We start from the raw sequence: 22,517 nt of genomic DNA on the forward strand, positions 1-22,517 counted from the left end.
CAATCAAGGATGGATGAATTCGGGATTTTGCGTAGGAACTGTCTTGAACCTCTGTTCCTGATTTCAACATTTTGGATATTTTCTTTTTTTTTTTTTTTGTGTGTGTAATTGCCCATGGTCGAGATGTTAACTATTTTAGCATCAGATTCCCCTTTCTTGCGCTAATTTGAGTGTCCCATTATCTGTTCACGGTCACGTGGTTTCCTCAGTGTTTCACTCCATAGCTGAGCCCGAGGTCGAGATGTCAACCTTGTTGGCAACAGATTTACTTTGCCTGTACAGATTTGGTTGGGCCATAATCTGTTCATGATAATGCTGTTCCTCCACGTTACGCACCCTACTTGCTTTCTTTCTCCATTGGACTCCTTTTGGGGGGAGATTATCCTTGTGCTGAACTGATGGATTTGTTCACCCATTTATAACTTCTGAAATATCAGTGTTTTTTGCTTGGTCAAGGATGCAGAGTTGGAACGTACTTCCAACAGCGGCGTGCCATAGAGCCGTATGAAAGATTGTAAAACCAAATTGAGGGCCATCAGAGGACTGTCTCTGCACGCCTAAGCACGGTTGTTTACTCCAGCCTCAGGGGGGGGGGGGTCTGAGAAGTCGTTGGTTTGTTTACTCAGCTTTGGTTGTAATGGGCTCAACAAAGAGTCAATTAAGCGACTGGCATTGGAAACCTGAGGACAGTCTTGGATATGTGTTGGGCCTCTTCTGTAAATCATAGTTGACTGCAGTGTCCTCTTTTCTCCATTATTATTATTGGGGATGATTGGAAATAACAGAGTGCCACCCACGAGTTGCATAAGGAGCTCCCTCATTAAATGAGACCTGACAAAGACACCAGGCAGACTAACCATACCAGCCTGCCACGCAGCAAGAATTAAAACTTTCCAGTTTGCCAAAAGAGGCCACTGCAGTCAACTATGATCAACAAGTGAACTACCCCCTCTGTCCCTGCATTGCTCACCAGAAATAGAAAGAAGAGAAGTATCACATGGGCAAAAGACTACCGAAGCCCGTTAGGCAACTAACTCCCCGTCCTGATGAAGGCCCGGCACTACTAAAGGAGAAGACCACGGATGGATGCGGTCTATCTTATGCCATAGGGGCCGAAACGCACCGCGTTGACACAATTCTTTAGCAGCCTCATCCACTGCCCACTAGTATCCCTGTAGGGGAGATAGGTTAAGAGAAAACCCTCAAAAAACATTAATTCTGAAAGCTGTCAGATCGTTGAGTGATTGAGAAGGAACAATGTGTTTCAAGTGGCACTTTACCCAATCTATATTGTGATACATTTTTTAAAAATTCTATGTATAGAAGTATATGTTCTGATTGAGATGTTATGTTATATTTGTTCTTTATGTGAAATGGTGCCTCAAAGAGTGAGTCACTTTTTTATACTTTGATTAATAGGAACCGAATGAAGACAGGTTAATAAAAATGTGATGCACCCTGCAGGCTCCTTTGATTCACATAAGCTCTCCCCCTTTTTGAAAAAGGCCCGGGGTCATTTTGGTTAAAGAAGTTGTTTGTGTACCCGCACTGTCTGCGGTTTTTCGGCTTTTTTTTTTGAGACTGAGTAATGTTTGTCCCTTTGCGCACACTGCAAGAGTAAGAGGCAGTTTGTGTACAATTTGGCTGTGGCATAATTGTTCACGGCCAAATTGACCGTGGTCAATTCGTCTGTGAAGACCATTTTGACGCAGCCAAATCCAGCCAAACTGAAACCCCCCACGGACCCCCGTAGACTCCCCCATCCACCCTCTACTTTACTTACCTTTTTGCCGTCCTCATCTTCTGAACCTGCAGCGCAGGGTTCCGTTCCTCGTACGCGGGTCGGATGCGATGCCGCAGGGTCTGCTTTTCTTTTTTGTTCTCATTCCCCTGCCTCCAAACCTCCGGAAGCGGGGGACACTCCCACTGCTCCCAAAGGCAATCCCTACCGAACATGGGGGCGAGGGACACCCCTGCAACCCCTTCTCCACATGTTTGATAGTGATTACCCAAACTGATCGTTACCAACCGATCGAATGGTACTGGCCGAATTCGGCCAGATCTACCATACGATCAATTGGAAACGATCAGTTTGGGTCCTACCCTTCACTAAGGGTAAACCAAGAACGCTCATCTGTGATTTCCCCTTACTTGTGGCCCTCGACAGGGATGCCCGCTCTTCCCATTGTTGTTTGCCCTGTTCATGGAACTGCTGGCCCAGCGGATTCAAAATAAATCCAGAAGTCCCAGCATAAAGTCTCTCTTTATGCTGATCTTTTTCTCACACTAACCAACATTCAGGACTCCCTTCCTCATGCCCTTCAGGAGTTGAAATCGTTTGAGTGTGTAGCGGGTTTTCGAGATATTTATGATGAGTCAGTGGCACTGGTGATGGGTCACTCCAACGCGGGAAATCCGCTGCTTGCAATTCTCCATCCCTTTCAGATGAGGAAACTAAGTCAATAGAATACTTAGGGGTGCATGTCACCGCCTCCCCATTTGATTTGTTTGGAGTCAACGTCCCGCTTCTTTTTAAAAGATTGGAGGTGTACCTGGAGAGATGGGCGACACAGGAACTTTTGCTGCTGGGACGCATTACAGCCATCAAGAGTAACCTGCTCCCTTGGTTTCTCTATATGTGTTCGTCCCTACTGGTAGATATTCTGCAGAAATACCTTGAGCGCCTTCAACGTAAGGTGCTATGGTTTGTTTGGAGTGGTAGGAAGGTGAGAATCCCCACGGGAGTGATGTTGGTGAGTGGAGGGGGGGGGCAGCTGGGGACTGTGGTGGTTCCAGACCTCCATAAATATTACTCAGCGGCACAGATCTCACACCTTTTAGCTTGGAGGTCCCATGACCCCCTCCCTGAATGGGCAACCATTGAACAGGCTAGCCTCCCACTCCCCCTCCAGTTTCTGCCGTTTGTTCCCCATTCAGGGCAGAAGCAGTGGCGCGACTTACCTCCTCCAGGGTGACTCTGAAGACCTGGGAATGGGTGTTGCGGAAGAAAATGATCTCTAGAGGCATGGGCCCCAATACTTTCTTTTTTTTTGCATTCTCTCTGTGTATGCATCTGGGGCCTTCAAGAGAAGGAGGGGGAGGCCTACAGATTTTATCACCTTCTTGAGGGGGGCCAACCATTTACTTTTGATGAGTGTAAATCGACCTTTCATCTATCGGAAGTAGACAGATTCTCTTATGGGCAGCTGCACCATTGGATAACACAGCCTTTGGTGAGACAGGGTGCCACTTGAAACATGAGCGCGATTGAGTTTACGCTTCAAGAGGGCATCCAGGCTAGAGTAGTTTCTAGGATATTCGAACTCCTTCAAAGGGATATGTTGGTAGATCGGTCCTTGTACATGCATCACTGGGAGGACGACTTGGGTCACCTTCTTGAGGACCAACTCTGGCTAGATGTATTGGCTAAGAACTACTCTTCCTCCAGGTGCGTTACCAATAAGGAATGTGTCCTGAAGTTGATGTAGGCCTAGTATTATACCCCAACCCAGTTACGTCATTTCCATGGGACACGGGAACCTTTGTGTTGGTGGAAATGTGAAGCACAAGTGTCATATCTTCATATGTGGTGGGATTGCCCACTTATTAACGCCTTTTGGAAAAAAGTTGTTTCAATAATAGAAGCTGTTACCCACACTAGACTCCCAATGAACCCTGAGGTTATGCTTTTGGGGACACCAGTAGCAGAGACCTATCTGAAACCTGGGAGGAGTGCTAAACTGATCTCACAGCGCTTGCTGTCGGCTCGGATTACGATAGCTCGATGCTGGAAGGGCCTGCCATTATCCCTTTGGTGGGTCAAAGTCTGGGATAGTTTGGTGGGGGAGAAAATCACGGCAGCCAAGGAAGGTCGCTTACATCAGTTTATGGATATTTAGGCTCCCTTCCTGGATTATGACTTGGAGTTCCCTGCACTGATATATAAACCTGATCAGGCGAAACTGTTTTTGCAAAGCTCTTGTGTTAGTTTAGGGAGCTGGCTCTATTCCTAGTTTGTCTAAGCCTATGCACACCTTCATCTGTGACTGTTTTTTGAGTGGCCACATGTTCTAGCTTTGCATTTCACATAACCTTTACTGAAATATTTGAAGGGACTCCTTTTTTCAGTTTGCTCTGTTTTTGGAGACTGGAATGGGCGGCTGGAGGGGTGGTTAGTGTGGCTGGTGGTTAATCACAATATACCACTCTTACTATTCGTTTCCAAACAAAAGCACATCAAAATACTTTCTGGAAGTGCGTTTGAATTTACTGATAACAGTACAGTCTGAGCACTAATGTTTGACTCTCCTCTTGTGGTAGGGGGCAGGAATCGCAGAGCTCTCAAAACCCCCAAGGGCGTTTGTGAGAAGGCCATCCAGTCCTGCTTTTGCTTGGATTTATAGGATTAAGCATGGCCACTTGAAACCTCTGGAATCACAAGTTTAAAGAATGCCACAATAATGAGTGTTATTCTCCAAATGTTTTAAAGTTTTGACAGTTAAGTGGGGCTGTAAGCAGAGCCTGAAGAGAAACAACTAGTGGCAAGGGGAGTGTAGCTAGGCGAGAGATGGGATGTGAGGAGTGTGCACACATGCTGTGGGTATCATGTCGTTTTTGTATCCACCCATTGACCATCCATGGCCATGCTATGCCCTATAACCATTCTCGCCCACTACCTGCCCATCCCCATCTAAAACACCCTTGACCCAGGATCACTTTGCACTAGGTTTGTGCTTTTAAGGGGTAGTCCATGCTATTTCTAAACAATATTTTATGGCGTGTTTGCAACTTCAACCAGCCTCTGTTATTGAACGAAAGTCTCAACCAAGTGTGCTTTCAGACACCTGATTTGTACTCAACATGTGTGTCCTTGCTTCTGTTCCTTGCACTTAATGTTTGTGAATCACAAAGTTTTGGCTCTGTTATAAGCATAAAATAGGCATTTGTTAGGCACTGTCATAACATACAGAGAAGCCGACAACATTTGCCAGCTATTTTCGTTCTAGGACCAGATACTACCGTTACGGGGCTGCCCGTTAAATGTCTTTGCCATGCATACATAAAAGCCAAACTGTTGACGTTGCCGATGCTTGGTCCCTTGCGCACTACCCCGCCTACCTCTCCAATATTGCTTGCACTTCTGCTGTTCATGGGGGCTCTAGCGCGTGTTACCTGAATTGTTCGTTTCTTTTAGTATCCTTCCCATCCCTATTGCTCTTCTCCCTTTGCTCTTATTCTCGTGTGAATGCCTAAGAACTGTGAAAACCCTCGCGATTCCCTCCTTTGTTGTCCGTTACCCTCCCTCACCGTCCAGTCAACAGTAAATAAATACAATAACAATGACGTTCTGCGCGTGGTCATGTCAAGCTCTGCTCCCGCTCAGGATGAGTAAAACCAGGCCCACTCGTGCTAGACACAGCAACAAGTTCATGTTCTAGAAATTATCATAGTAGACACACTGTTCAGGTTGATGATGACGTCTCTGCGTAGTGTTTCGTTGGTTATAATTCCCTAATGGTTTTCTGAGATTTTTTTGTGTAATATGTTTTTCTTTCCTGATGGCTCAAGTAGGATAACATGTACAATATGATGCTCCAATTGTGTTACTAAAGTAGCACTACCCAACGTTTCCACTAATGCAAAATGAATTAAAAACAACGCTAAAGGCTACGGACATTTGGAATCACATTAACAACGTATCTTCCCCCGTGCCTTTTAGAACAAAGCCGAGACGCGGTATCCTTCTGCCAGCTTGGCTTTCCGGAAATTGTAGTTCCGGCAGAGGCTGGCTCCGGTGTATTATTAAAGATAAGACTACAAAAAAAACATGCAAATCATAGGTCGCCAAACATACGGGTTAAACGGTTGTTTGCAGTGATGCCTGTCTTCTTTTTATTTGCCAGATGTTTTAGTTTTTATTTTATCTTCGTTTGGTCAGATTATTTTACAAATAATTTTGAATGATGGTTTGCCGAAGGTTGTCTCTATGCGATAACGTTTTGAAACCACTACAGTACTAATTGTCTGCTGTGCTTTTCTTTGTTAGTGTCCGTGGCGATGACCGGATTCGAGTAGAGCGATTGCAAAGCCGTCACTTTGAATACAGCCATGCTTTTCAGATGATAACAGAATTTTATGGGAAAGGAGACGACGCCAACACAGGTACAAGCAGCCTAGCATCCAATGTGTATTTGCGCTACAGAGATGTTAACCAGCTATGTACGGCCAAGCAGCTCCATGACCAACGGATTACTTGCCGTTGCCAAGACTTCCAGTTATCTATGAGGGGAGTCCTCGCCCAAGAGTCGGCCACTGGAACCCTTTCTGCCTTTATAGTTGAAATCTGTCCTCAATTGCATGCCTTTATTCGAATTATATTTAATTATATATATACTTTGTTTTTCTCTCCTCCCTATAAAGGACAGATCCGACCAAAACCCTCCCATCTCAAGCTGTTGATGGCCCTGCAATATTCCCTATAAATATGCCCTGGGTGCCTTGGGAAACCAGAAGGACTGTGACTAGGACGTCTTGGACTCGGAGTAATGAATATTACTGGAAAGTAATCCGTCCATTACCTTCTCCTCTAGCTTCCTAGTCGCAGTCCTCATCTCTGAAGATGTGCCAAGCTGTATCTCCCTTAGATCCAGCAGACATGACCCATGTATGCCCACAATTTTTGTACATGGAAATGGATATAATCCTTCACAAACATATTTTATGACTGTATCGATTGTAGAACCTGAGTACCAAACTCTGCTGAACTGGTGCCACCCAAAACTACCTTGTAATGCTGCATGAATGTGTTGGGGAGAAGACTATGCTTCCGGCTCGCAGGGGCAGCAGCATCTAGGCCCCTGACCCCTCTAAAGTAAGTTTTGCTGTGTTTGCTTAGGCATCCAGGCCAGCATTGTGCACAAGCATGCCCTCAATCTCCATTCCCTCTTCCGTTTTGACCGTCCCTGCTACCGAAACCCACCCGTCACCTTACGTGTGATTTACCTCGGCGACCAAGGTAACACCAAGCGAGGTCCATAGACCCCGCAGCATGCACTGAGCCTCTTTTGCTTCTGGCTCACAGCGACAGCAGCATCTGGGCCCCCGTTCCTCTAAAATAAGTTTTCCATGTTTGCTTAAGCATCCAGGCCTGCATTGTGCACTTTGTGCAGCGCTGCAGTTGAGTGTACCAAGCCTCTGCGAGACCGAAGCAGTTCCAGTGTGCCTAATTAGAGATATTTCTTTAAAAAAAATGTTTTAACTGCATCCAGCGCGTACGACTCTCTCTGGGCCCCGGCTCCCTTCCCCTCAGTGAACTTCCTGATTCTCCAGACTACTCCCGCCTTCCATCTCCCCTGATTGGTGAACAGAAACCCTTTTAGAGCAACCATCCAGAACAGCCCGATGCCCGTGCAGCCCCTGCGTCTAAGGGCCCCACGGCAAAGGACAATCGCTCCTTAGGAAGCGGCTCCAGATTGTGTTGGCCCATATTAGCCTGTGGGGTCTGCAGCCGTCACCCAGCAGCCACTGACTGAGTAAGTGCGGTTACAGGCAGGCGATGCAGCCATTACTGCCACCCACTAAACTGACCAACCTAACCCCACCTTAAAACCTTCGCACTTAGCCTGGTTGTGCGAGATAGCCTATTTTTTGCCAGATAGCAGCATTTCTCATCTAGCTTCATTGTGTCAGATAGGCTCATTGTGCCAGATAACCTGATTGTCTCAGATAACATCACCTCACATCTAACCTTATTGTGCCAGATAGCCTAAGTGTGCTAAATAGCACCATTTCACATTTATCCCGATTGTGCCAGGTAACCTAACTGTGCCAGATAGCCTAACTGTACCAGAGAGCCTAATTATTGCCAGATAGCCTAATTGTATCAGATTGCCTAATGTTTGCCAGATAGCAGCATTTTACATCTAGCCTAATTGATCCAGATAGCCTGATTGTGCTAGATAGCAGGATTCCACACCTAGCCGGATTGTGCCAGATAGCCTAAGTGTGCCAGATAGCAGCATTTCACATTTAGCCTGACTGCGCCAGAAGCCTCATTGTGCCATATAGCAGCATTCCGCATAAGCTGACTTTGCCAGATAACCTGACTGTGCCAGATAGCCTGTTTGCCAGATAGCAGCATTCCACATCTAGCCTGATTGTGCCAGATAACAGCACCTCACATTTAGCCTGATTGTGCCAGGTGGTCTGATTGTGCAAGGTGGCCTTATGTACCAGAAGGCCTAATTGTACCAGATAGCCTAATTTGTTTTGCCAGATAGCAGCATTTCACATCTAGCCTAATTGTGCCAGATAGCCTGATTGTGTTAGATAGCAGATTTCCACATCTAGCCTGATTGTGCCAGACAGCCCAATTGTGCCAGATACCATTTCACATTTAGCCTGGTTATGCCAGGTAGCCTAATTGTGCCAGATAACAGCATTTCAAATTTAGCCTGATTTCGCCAGATAGCCTGATTTCGCCAGATAGCCTAATTGCACCAGATTGCCTTATTGTACCAGATAGCTTAATTTTTGCCAGATAGCAGCATTTCATATTTCACCTGATTATGCCAGATAGCAACATTTCACATTTAGCCAGATTGTACCAGATAACTTGATTGTGCCAGATAGCAGCACCTCACATTTACCCTGATTGTGCCAGATAGCCGAATTGTGCCATATGACCTGTTTGTGCCATATGACCTGTTTGTGCCATATAGCCAGATTGCGCCAGAGAACCTGATTGTGCCAGATAACTTGATTGTGCCAGATAGCCTCATTCCACTTTTAGCTTGATTGTGCCGGATAGCCTCATCCTACAGTTAGCCGGATTGTTGCCAGATAACCTGACCATGCCAGATTGCCTAATCTCTCATTCAGCCTGATTGTGCCAGAGAGCCTTACCTCAAATTTAGCCTGACTGACCCCAAGAACCACATTTGGCATTTAGCCTGAACTGTACTGGATAGCCCGGCTGTGCCTGATAACCATAGTTCAACTACCTAGGAAATTCGAATCTTGGGGTGTCACTATCTCTAACTATTGTGCTCTAAAACTTGGGCATTCTCCCAACTGTCCAGAAAACACAAATTTAGGCGTCTCTCATTGACTACTATATCTAAAGCTAGACAAACCCTTTATAGAGATAACCAGAAACCCCAACAATAAGCCTTGAATCTTATCAAGCTTAGGATTTCCCCCTAGTCAATCCAGTTTTGAGGCAAGGACCCCCGTGCTACTTCACCAACAGCCTTCCCAACCTCCCCCACAATCACCCGGCATAATAAGCCATAACACCACCCAACACTAAACCATTACGCCTATAATCACAAACGTAAGGAAGCCAAGAATCGTCACAATCCAATCAGGAAGGCGTTGCATGTGAGCTACAGCCCGTGCAACGTAAAAAGGAACATAAACGCAAACAAGCGTATAAACCAGCGAAACCCAAAGGATCATAACACCGACAACACAAAGAAACGTCTAAATCAACCTACCACTAAGGAACGCAACATGCCACGAAAACTAACAGGACCACCCGAAAGACAACCAGGAGTAGGAATGAACCAAATGGAACCACACCACATAATCACAACTGTGGAACACACCCCCACAAACACGGTCGACAACAGAACAAACAAAGAAGAGAAAAATCTATATACCCAACACCAAACCGCGCAACCAGCATTGTAAAACGGACCAACAACAAAATGGAGCAGCGCAGAAAAAGAACAAACACCCAGAAGGAATACGAACAAAATCAATGCCCTCACCCCATATATCCCAAAATCACCTCCCTCAACTACAACAAAATATAGAAGAGGAACCGGAAGAAAACAAGAACCCAATACTTAACCTAGCAGACATACTCAACGACGACACAGACATGACTGAATCACCATCACACACCAAGTGCAACATGGGAGCAAACCAATGCAACAACCACAAGACAAAACCGTTATTAAAAGACAAACAAAACCAAACCAAAAAAATCAACTGCAACCTAATCAACGCGAGATCAATGTCAAAACACGCCACAGAGAAAAAAGACCTGCTCTGCGACAGCATTACCGTCTTATTCGTCACAGGAAGATGGTTGGATGACAGCTACAAAATCACACTCCGCAGGTGCCTACCCGACAACTTCAAGTCCACACAGTTAAACCGAAAATTTAAAAAAGGAGGTTGTCTTGCATTAGCATTCAAGGAACACCTGAAAATAAAAACAGCTGAACCACTTAACATCAAAACCTGTGCATCCTTGGTCCTTCACTTGGATGGAAACCCAAAAACAAACATATAATTCATACTAATTTACTGACCACCGACATAAGACACAACTTTCGTTGACAACTTCATAGAAGCCATCACCAATGTAGCCATCCAACATGAACATGTGATAATCCTTGGGGATTTCAACATCTGGTTTGAACTCACAAAAACTGCTAACCGAACAACTAAAAACCATGAAATATGACAATTGGTCAAAAGAGCAACACACACAGCGGGACACACACTTGATACAATCTTCGCCAACACAAATCTTATCACCACTGCACCGCCAATACAGATACTCTAGAGCGACTAAATCATCCCATTTGTGATCATGCTACCAACTAAAGCAGCCGAGCAGCCTGATAAACTCCCAACTATCACAAAAAGAAACTGGAAAGCTGTCAAAGCGAGCAACTTAATAGAACAACTTGAACTAAGAAAACCAACTACCACTAACCTGGATGAAGCAGACCTCAACGAAAAAACAGAGCCAATTCATAAATGGATCGCTGAAACAATTGACTGCATCTCCCCTGAAAAACCATTCATCCAATCACAAAAGAGGGCAATGGCGAAATGGTTCACCCCATTGCACAGCCCCACGAAAAAGAACAAAAAACTCAAACTGGAATGGAGGAAAGACTATGACCAAAGAGAGCACAATTCCAACGACAGATCCAATCTTACAAAAAAGAAATTCAAAAGGCCAAAAATAAATACTACAACAGCAGAATTATCAAAGCCGCCAACATCCAAATGTTTCTGCTGCCTTTGAGTCAGTCTATTTCATTCCGAGCCTCCTTAACTTTGTTTTGCTCTGTTCAGCTATCAACCAAGTACAACATACTAAGAACAGGTACTACATTATCTCAAATGAATTTTACTATGTTAGCGCTTTATATTTAAACATGTTTTATATAATTTACACATGTCTTTACTAAACCATTATAAATGTTTATATTTGCATGACTTATTTTTTACATGCGCCCATACGAAATTTCATATTTTGGGCATATTCCTTTTGTCTTTGCACTATGGGTTTTTGAAAAATGTCCATCTCTTCTCCTCATTTCATTTAACATTGCATTTTATACTCAAACCTCATTGTGTTACTTTAGCCAAATTACTTATTTTTTACTTTTTCTCCCACAGTTGCTTTTATGCTTCAACAATTCAGCCCTACCTATACGAGCCGGAGTATACACAAGAGGAAATGCTTGAGAGAGATAGAAGGCGAAAAGATGGGGAATCTACTGTTGATGGTCAACCACAGTATCCTGAACCTATTCGCATGGAAGACGTTTCCACTTGGTGTACATATCTTGGATTTGAGGTAATGCCAACTTTAGTGATAAACTGCAGAGAAACCTCTGGCTGCTTGGCCTACATAGCCAAAGAAGGACTTTTACCGGCTATGCGATACCCAGCTGCATGACTCCAGGGCAGCCTGCCTTACAAGATCCGTCTTGAGAATGATGATGGTCCTGGTGCCTGAACTTAGAGCAACAGTTTGCCCCCGTTTTTCAAATAATGAGTACTGTGAGGTAGGCATGGTATAGCAAGCAGACACTGATACAAGAGCTACAAGTTTCAAAACCTTTATTGATGGTTTTAAAGGGGTTGGAAACTCCTATCTTGCCCTATAACTAAGATGGGAGTATTCCCGAGCGTCAAACAAACACAGAATACAGTCAGTCCTTAGTCAAAATAAAAAAGGCCTATACTAATAAACCTAACCCCTGCCCTCTTTTTAATACAATAGATGTGTAAAGGTAATGTGTAATGCAAAAAGGAAAATCAGTGTTCAAAAGAAATGTCAGTATGGCTGAGTAAACTCCCTTGCCCACGTTTTGTAGCACGGGGTAAGGTGGCATACTTGGACCTTGCGACACACTCTGGTTTCAGACACAAGGATGCAGTTTGTTTCGTGGACCCAGGGCCCATGTGGCCCTCCACGAAAAGTCACTAATACCGTTCAACAAAAGTTTGTTTCCTTCTGGTTACCACAGTTCAGAACATGTTTCCCTATGCCGGGCTCGAACCTTTCAATCACAATTTGTGGGGTTTCCCTTCCACAAGCTTCAATCACATCTTCATAGGCTTCCCTCTGTCGGGCTCACGCCTCCTTTCACTTTCCTTCCGCTGTCCAAAGACTTTTGAAACTGCAAGGTTTTGCTCTTGCCTCGGCGTGCCCACTTCGACTCTCTTTCCTGAAACGTCCCTTTTTCTCTCCTACACCAAGGCCTCTTCGTAAATGTAGTTTCAAGCACAGTACTTAATTCAAAGATATTTCTCACTTCCAGGTTTCCCTCTGCCTGGATCAAACCCAACAATACAAATCTTGCATCTTTTTTTTTCTCTTCCCAATGCTTCTATGGCATCAGACACTTCAGAGACTTTCGATTGGGCAATCTTCTTTTGCTGGACCACTGTTACTTTGTATCTTTAATTTACAGTTCTTTACAATACTTTGCTTTCTCTCGCGTCTTATCGGCGCATGCACAACCTTCATTCGTCGGATACTGTTGCCGTCAAGTTTCATTTAACACAAAACGGACTTTCATTGGTTTCATCAATTTATTGGCTGTTTTAATTCATTTTTGTCTTTCACAGCTTTGATCCTGAAGTGAAGACTGATCCACAACTGCCGCTGCACCTCACCAACTCGGCCGTTCACCCTTTAGGGTGGCTGGCATCCTTGAAACACAAAAAAGGTGGCTCTTCTTTCCAGCTGGGTTTCCTTGCTCAACTTTCAAGGCCCTTCGGAGATAACGATCTCTCGCCGGGGTGTCCAGGGTTTCTCTGTACCTCAGTTCCGTCCCTCTGCTTGTTTCTCTGCTCCGCCTGGTTCGGCGTTGCCCTGGAAGAACTGCTCCTTCTCTTGCCCAGGGTGTCTGTGTTCCACCTTTTTAATCATGTGGGCAGAGCTAATGGGTACCAGGTGTTTGTAATTAAGATCAAGTACCTGACACTGCCTGATCTTATTAGTGGGACATGTCAAATGTATTCGCATGGGTGGTACTCCTTTCAGCCCCAGACCTCCTCTTCCTTCTTCCTCGGCTCACTGGTTGTGTAGCAAAGGGGGGTATATGGGAAGTTGGAATAGCCTATAAAATAGGATGGGACAGGGGCATTTGGAAAGGGGATACCATGTCTCGCCATCGGGCAGTCCTCCCCCACTCCCCGCGAACCCCTCACCCAGGTGATCCTCCCACACTTGTCCATCCCCAGGGTCTGGATCCAAAGGCGATGGCCGTGCCCTGGCCACCTGGTAAGGGATCCCCAGGGTCTTTCGCAGTGAAACACCCTCTGGTTTTTCACAGTACGTTTTGTGTTTATACATTTTATCTGTGACAACCTTGAGCTGTAGCCGTTTATGTTCTACTAAATTGTGAGTGAGTGTGATGGATGACTGACGATACAAATGTTCATACATTTGAAAAAAGTTATAGTTCTTACTTCAAGCCAAATTATTCAACATTGTATTTAACAATTTAGAATTACAATGTATTTTCCTTTAAAGCTAAAACAACATTTACCTATGTTCCTATCTTTTATTGTTCCAAAGGGCATACCCATTTCTATCACCCATACTTGAAAAGAATTGTATTGTCAGTACTTTATTCACAAGGGTACTTTTTTCAAACATACTAATCCCTGGCATTTTAGATGATAGCCCGAATAAGATAAATGCAAATATTGGATTAATTCACCAAAACCTTTCTTTATTTGTTCCACAGATGGTGCAGGCTTGTGGCATGTGCAGCGTTCACATGGTGGATTCATGGAAGACTCGGATTCCGTGTTCGACGAGTAATGCCTGCCTTTGTGGTTCGAGCCATTTGTGAAGAATTCCCTAGTGACTCTGGACACTACATGGGATTGATACAGACATTACCTCACTCAAAGCAGTGTAATATGTCGTTGGTATATTCCATCAATCTTTCCTTTATAAAAGTAGCCTTTCAGTAAAAAATGTAATTTTCAATAAAAAAATATATGTATAAAATAATTTTGCCCTGGATTTGGTCACATTATTTCAATTTCCTGTGCGTTACTTTTAGAGTTTTAAGTTTTCCTTTCACATCTCAAGTTTTCGACAGAAACATAAATCAAGGCACATACACTGCAGTGAAAATAAATAATTTTGCATTAAAAGGGCAATTGAAAATCATATTCTTAATTTATTCTCATGTTAATTTTAGCCATCATATATTAGAATACATTCTATTTCTAATAAACAACTCTTTCAATGCAAGTTAACAGTGATAACACTTTTACTGTCGTAGTAAATAAAATCAATGTGGCAATATGACAATTGAATAAAAGTAATTTCTAAGTCACCAATACCTCCAATTCTAATTTTCAAAAATATATGCCATACCATCTGCATCAACATAGTTTACTGTTACTGAAATCATCAATTTTATGAATATCTTATATCAGTCCTTTGACAAGGATCCGGGCCTATTGTGCTCCCCTCATCCATCCCTCCCCCCAGTATCATTGGTAGTTGTCAATTGTGACCATGTGATGCGTTGATGGGAAGGCACCAGGTGGCGAATACCATGCAGAGGTGAAAGGAGTCTTTCCTCTAGGGACCATTGACCACATGGCCACCGCAGACTCTGTGTCTGCACACTCCCCTTTTGAAGACCCCGTCCCTGCAATCAACATATGTATGTGACCATTCACGAGAGCCTGTGCTATTCCACTCTCTTCCTCCTTATACACCCACGCCCTTATCAAAGGCACTAATCGCATGAGATCATGCGCTCACAATAGTTGGTTGTGGATGCCCACATTGCTCTTTGAAATTTGATGTCATCAAACCCTCACTGCCATTAATCTTTAAACATACCCAAATATGGTTAAGTAAAAATATTACATCACTCCCCAACAAAAAAAAAAGACCAACAAAATTTAGGGGCAGTTCATTAAATGACAAATTCATATACACACCCACTTTTATAAGCATTTATAAACTCCTTCAAACTTAACAAGATGATCTTTGCTGACTACTACGGATATCGTCATCGCACCACGTTTTATCCTCTTTATTGAATGGCCTCGTCAAATTGTTCCTATTACAGGCAATAGAACTCTTGGTTATTACAGCATCTTCGTGTTCAACTTCGTACTTTTATCAGGGCTGGACTGCCCCACCCGGACATCCCCCGGTAGGCCTCTGGGCATAGGGCGTCTTTGAAGGATACAACGCAAACGTTTTACGTGAATCCACTTGGGTGCTTTCATTGAATTGGCTGCCTGCCGGCTGCCACCACCGACTACATGCATTTCTTTTTTCTTCCCAGCAGGGCTGGGCTCTACAAAAACACAAAAAGGTATGTGCATGTGCCATTCTGGCTGCCACCAGCGTGTCTGTCCCCTGTGTAAATTGTAATGTGTTGTGCAAATGATTACATGTATTAGACGTAATGTGACTTGAAACACTGGGCGGGTTATAAATGCCCATGTCATATATCATATCATATAACGTGCAAGCCCACGGACCATCCATCTCTCTACCCATCCTTTCCAGCGGTGCAAGACAGTCCTCTAGGTTGTGCCCAATGCCCTATGGGCCAGTCCAAAAACGGTGCACTAATTCTCCAGAATAAACTGCAGACGGCAGATAATCTACAAATGTAGGACGTGTAAGCAGTATTAGTCGCACAGGAGATCAGAGGGCTCTCGCTATGAAGCACGTTTTCAGCACCACGCACGCACCCTTCCCTACTGCATTGACCGTTGGCCACAGTTCTTTACATCAGACTGCTCAAGCCCTCCAGGTCATGTTACCTCAGGCGCTCCCAATGTAAAAAGACAGGGCTACATTTCTCCTAACTAGGGATGGAGGGAGCATGTTGAGACACTAGTCTGAAAACGGCTGAAAACCACGAGGGGGAGGTTTAACCAACTTCTTACTAGGTGGAGTAAGACTATGAATTCTACAAAAAGAAGTTGAATATCATGAAAATACCTTTTTATAAAAGAGTGTCCTCTCATATAGCTCCAAAAACCCATTGTAGCTTCTTGTTTCCAAAAACAATTTCATTATTTCACATAAACAAGTCAAAACGTTTTGATAAGGAACAATCAATAAAAATGATCATATCACATAAGACATTATATAAAACCAAATTCTCTACAAACCCTATTAAGACACAATTCTCTACAAACCCTAAAAAAACACATCAACACAAGTAAACCGATATAAGTGGGTCCTGATTTCTAGTGTATTTAAGGTCCAACGTGTCTTGCTCACACTGTGATCCTATTTGCTGCAACTACTTCCAGCTGTATGTCAACTTAAATACTTCATAGTATCCAGACTTGTACAAATTTGTCCGTTAAACACACAAATGTAGGACATTCTTCAGGGCCATTTATTGTCTTGTGTATGAAGTTTGTTCTATTAAAATACCTTCTTCTTTGGAAACCCAGAGTAAGGTACCCTGTTGATCAAAATAAAGACACTACATTAGTAATTGATGTCACATTATTGGTATTTTGCTTTGACCATTTCTCATAACCCTCATCCCCCAAAAAAGGGTGTGAAATATGCTCATTAATAACATACCTCAATGACTCGTAGTTTTAAAGTCCCTGAGTCTTATAAACACCTTAACTGGTTTAAATAGACAGATTCCACTTTGATTCCTGCCTTTATCCTCTTCTCATCATTCTAGTAAAAAACACAAAAAGTCCCCATTAGACCAATTCAAAGATTTGAAAGATGTTCACACACTGTGTTGTAATAACTATGATCTGACCAAAGAGATAAATCCATTCGTTGGCATAGTCTTCTGTGTCAATACAGTAACTATTGGGATGATGTAACTCCAATCTTGATATGTGGTACACAGTCACAATTGCCGAATCTTTCAAAAAGACCTCCTGTATTGGCCTAAAGAGAAACAAAATATATTCAAAGTCAGGTCAGTTTTCCCTGTATTTGCTGCAACAATGACTATATTAGAAGTCCACATTTCAAAAATGGATAGTGTATCATTAGACTTACTTCTTAGTTTAGGCTAAAAAAAAACAGATGGAAATTCCATCTGCAGTGTTCTTTTCAATCTGTCAGAATAGACGAAACAGAAAAAGAGCCCTAATCAGTAAACTATTAGAGTCTACTGGAAAATGTTTAAGTTAAAAACACATTCTGGACCTAGCATCTAGCATCTAGCATCTACTTACTTTCACTGTTTATGGCCAAAAACAACTTTCCAGACCTGGGCGTCCACCACACAGCAAAAATGTTTTCCAAAATGGCTGTCATTATAACCGCGTCTCCAAGCATTGTGACGTCATCACGTAAACACGTGATGACGTCATCACGCGGACGTCAAGAAAAGGCCCACGAAAAAACGGGAAATGTAGTTTGTCTACCCGCTACATGACAGAATAAAGTAGGAAAATATATAAAACCCTACTGTCTACTCTTTCATATCCCATTTGTTGTAAAATGGGGATTTCGTACCAAAATCGATAGTTATAGTTAGGGGAATACCCCTTAATGTAACACACTCTAGCGTGTTATATTGTAGTCACGGTAGAATATGCCTAATATCTCATCAGGAGACACATAGTAACTCACTTTTCTTTTTTTTTTTTTTTATATCGAAGGCTTTGCTCCATAATCGTGTGTGCTGATCCCTTCAAAGGGCTCCAGATGTTTATCATGGCACCATATCTTGACAAAATGTAATGTGCCGACCCAAATGGTATAGTCACATGTAATCATACTGCACAGTACAATTGTGACTTATGGGAACACATCATCATATCTTAGCAGCGATAAATAAACAGCCTTGGTTAACATAACATTGTGTCACCTTTGCACTGTGCCATGGATGTGTACCCAAAATGTTTTAGTCATATGTAATAATACTGCACAATAACGCCACACCTAGTGTGAACACATCATTGTATCTTAACAGCCACAAATGTATACCCTAGTTGGTAACACAGTGTACGTATAATCATATCTTGATCAGGCACAGTGTGCACTCCTAATTAGTATAGTCAGTGCTCTACTATAACGCTGTCCATATAGTCAAGCTGACAATTCATTACACAATTGTCCCTTTATACATATGGCAAATCTTCAACTGGTAACTAATCTGTTCAGCAAGGAGGGAGGCAGGTTATTTTTACAGAAAGAGCACTATATAGTCCTGAACAGTAATGGACTTAAAAATTACAAGAATCTTCGAACTAACAATGGTTGGCTAGGGTTTTTCAAGCATTATGACATTCCACACCCTCATTCAGACCATGGATATAGCTTTTTGTCAAAAAAATCAATTTTTGTTCCAATTGTAATCATTTCTTATTAACCAAAACCTGTGAGTCTCCCTTGATCTGTTTGAGGATTACACATTCAAAATCATTGCACAAACGTTTTCTAGGAAATGTTTAACCAGTGGAGCCTGTTCGACTCCATTCCTGATACTTCTGTGTTCGATCATTCTTATTTTACATTTTCTGTTCGTCTTGCCTATATAAATATATTGGCATGGACATTTTATTAAGTAAATTACATTGTTTGTGGTACATTTGGTATGTTCTGTCTTTTCCATGGTATTTCTAGACCCAAATCCACAGTCATAGTTTTTTTGGTTTGAGTACACATATACAATGCCCACATGGGTGATGACCAGATACTGGAGGGAGACCCCATAGATTGGTCTAGATTGGTGAACCCTCTTCTTGCTCCCCACATCATTTCTCATCACTAGGTTACGCACCGTAGTGATTTTCTTAAATGCTATCAGTGGTTTGCCCATTTCCTTGGTCATAATTTTCTTCCAATTTTTCTTGATGATGTTTTTGATTTTAAATGAGAGGCTGCTAAATGTATTGACAAACACCAAAGGGGTCTCCTTAGTCCTCTCATCTCTCTGAATGTGTTGCTCCAAAAGGGTGTCCCGGTTATTATTAAATGCTCTTTTGGCTCCTCTTTTCACCATCGAGGGAGGGTACCCACGTTGGACCAGTTTGTCAATACGTTTATTCGCCCCTTGCTCATAGGACTCATTGGTGCTGCTGTTCTTCTTAAGACACAAAAACTGTCCGAAAGGCAAATTGTTTTTTACATGTTGTGCGTGATGGCTATTGTAATGCAATAACACATTCTTGTCGGTATTCTTAGTGTAAGGTCTTACTAGCAAGGACCCTTGTTCATGATATATACAAATATCCAAGTAGTTAACTTGGTTATTACTGATGTTACTTGTAAATTTAAGATGCCTATTTTGTTCATTGAGCCAATTCACAAAACGCTTAGACTCATCTTCAGTGCCTTTCCAGACGACGTACAGGTTGTCTATGTAGCGTAACCAGCATAGAATGTTGTCTTAAAATGGGTTCAACTGGAAGTATACCACTGTTTCCTCAAACATGTTGACATATACATTTGCGAGATTTGTGGCCATAGCAGCATCCATTGCTGTTCCTTCAATTTGCTTATAAAATTGAATCTGAAAAATGTATTTGTCAGGGCCATTTCAGTGCACCATTTGATGAAAGCATTAGAGACTGGATGTTCATCATTTCTTTTGAGTAGAGTTTCCTCTACTACTTCCAGAGTTGCCAATTGAGGTATGTTGGTATGAAGTGCTTGGATGTCTAAGCACAATAAAAGGTTTTCACCGGGATTGAAAGAAGTGCCCTCAATTCTATTGAGAGCATCCTTGTATCTTTGATATAACTCTTCATGTTGGAAATAAAAGGTCTCAAATAAAAGTCTACACATTTAGACAAAGGCTCAAGGAGTGAATTGACTCCCGAGACTATAGGTCTGCCAGGGGGTTTCTCCAGGTTTTTGTGAATTGTGGGGAGAATGTAGAATATGGGTATTCTACCATTCTCTCTGACATGATATTCACCTTCTTGTTTGCTGATCATTTGTAATTCAACTGCCCTAGTCACCTTGTCTCTGACCAACATAATCAGGTCAATACTCGGGTCCCTATCTATTTTCTGATAGTGACTTGCATCATATAAAAGATTAAGGCACACTTCAATATAGTCTGTTCTATTAAGGACAACTATCGCCCCGCCTTTATCGGCTTGGCGAATAATGATCTCTTCTTTAGAGCCCAGATTTTTTAGAATAGTCTGATCTGATTTGCTGAGATTAGAGTGTTGAGGGATCTCTTTAGATTCTAGTTTAATGTCCTCTAACACTTTTTTCTCAAATACTTTAGATTCAGTTGTGTGGGAGTTAGGTGGAGCACAGAAAATAGAGGGATTCCTGAGTCCACTACAGTTACCACTGCTCCCAAAACAGATGTTTTTAAAAAAAACTCTCTGAGGTGCACTTTTCTCATGAATTGGTTACACTCAACCCTAAACTCGAAAGGGTTGTGATATTTGGATATCACAAAATTGAGGCCTTTATTGAGAGCATATTCCTCTTGTTTTGACAAAGGGAAATATGAAAGGTTTACTACCAGCCCCTGTAACTTTGTGTCTGCATTCTCTTGGGAGCCCATTGTGTCTGGTTCTCTCCTCTCCCTAAAAAGACTGTCACTGGTTGTTTGCCCTTCGATTATTACCTCTTGCCCCTCTACCTCGATTGTTTTCGAAACCCTCCACCATTGCTGGAAGTGCTGGTGTCACCTTCGTTATACTCATATTCTGCAGAGCCCCCATCACTAGAACTGTACAAGGTGTTACGAAAACGTACTCTCCGATTCTGTTTGGGATTAGATCTCAAATCACCAAATTTATGATCTTTGTTGGTATATATAAAGGCCTTTTCATGTGTAAAATTTTGTATATCTTTTTTCATTCGTTTAATTCTTTCTGATATGGTTCCAGTTTTAAAATCCTGCATCTCTTTCAGTTGTTTATCCAAATCCTTTTTAGAGGTCTCTATATCAAACTTTTTCTTTATTTCTTCCTCTAGATTTTCTAGGTCAATTTCGATCTTTTTCGCAGTCTCTTGTGCGGTTTCTATGATGAGTATAAGCCAGTCACGGCCACACTTCTTGGCAATGTAACTCTACTTTAACTTAAATTCTGGATTGTCCAAAAATAATCTAGGTTCATTTCTAACAATGAGACCTTGAGGCAAAGCTTGTTTTTTTTACATATTCCAACATGATGATCGCATGTAACTCTGTGCGAATCAATCTTTTTCTCATCTATTTTCTAGTAGACTAATAGTTTACTGATTAGGGCTCTTTTTCTGTCTTGTCTATTCTGACAGATTTAAAAGAACACTGCAGATGAGAATAAATGTATAACGAGTTGAAATTCCATCTGATTTTTTTTTAGCCTAAACCAAGAAGTAAGTCTAATGATACACCATCCATTTTTGAAATTTGGACTTCTAATATAGTCATTGTTGCAGCAAATCCAGGGAAAACTGACCTGACTTTGAATATATTTAGTTTCTCTTTGGCCAATACAGGAGGTCTTTTTGAAAGATTCGGCAATTGTGACCGTGTTCCACATATTAATAAGTTACATCATCCCAAGAGTTACTGTATTGACACAGAAAGCTATGCCAAAGATTGGATGATCTCTTTGGTAAGATCATAGTTATTACAACACAGTGTGTGAACATCTTTCACATCTTTGAATTAGTCTAATGGGACTAGAATGATGAGAAGAGAATATTCTAAGTCTCTAATGCTTTCATCAAATGGTGCACTGAAATGGCCCTGACAAATAATTTTTTTCAGTTCATGGGCCAATTTTATAATTAAATTGAAGGAACAGCAATGGGTGCTGCAATGGCCCCAAATATCTCAAATTTATATTGCAACCTGTTTGAGGAAACAGTGGTATGCTCCCAGTTGCACCCATTTCAAGACAACATTCTATGCTGGTTACGCTACATAGACGACGTGTTCGTCGTCTAGAAAGGCACTGAAGATGAGTCTAAGCGTTTTGTGAATTGGCTCAATGAACAAAATAGGCATCTTAAATTTACAAGTAACATCAGTAATAACCAAGTTAACTACTTGGATATTTGTATATATCATGAACAAGGGTCCTTGCTAGTAAAACCTTACACTAAGAATACCGACAAGAATGCGTTATTGCATTACAATAGCCATCATGCACAACATGTAAAAAACAATATTCCTTTCGGACCGTTTTTGCGTCTTAAGAAGAACAGCCGCACCAATGAGACCTATGAGCATGGGGCGAATAAATGTATTGACAAACTGGTCCAACGTAGGTACCCTCCCTCGATGGTGAAAAGAGCAGCCAAAAGA

The 22,517-nt window shown here is 42.3% G+C and overlaps 1 protein-coding gene across 4 annotated transcripts in view; it reads left to right on the top strand.

The window, feature by feature from the left end:
• The window catches only part of MSH3 (mutS homolog 3), a 2,767,116-nt gene that overhangs the window by 653,880 nt on the left and 2,090,719 nt on the right, over positions 1 to 22,517 (top strand). For all 4 annotated transcript variants that reach the window (XM_069627552.1, XM_069627549.1, XM_069627550.1 and 1 more), the window contains one exon: positions 6,047 to 6,162. In XM_069627552.1, coding sequence (XP_069483653.1) covers positions 6,047 to 6,162 — 116 coding nt within the window. The remainder of the gene's footprint in view (positions 1 to 6,046; positions 6,163 to 22,517) is intronic.

The sequence above is a fragment of the Ambystoma mexicanum genome, chromosome 6p, assembly GCF_040938575.1.
Source record: "Ambystoma mexicanum isolate Mex_15411 chromosome 6p, UKY_AmexF1_1, whole genome shotgun sequence".
In the NCBI taxonomy this organism is placed as follows: Eukaryota; Metazoa; Chordata; class Amphibia; order Caudata; family Ambystomatidae; genus Ambystoma; species Ambystoma mexicanum.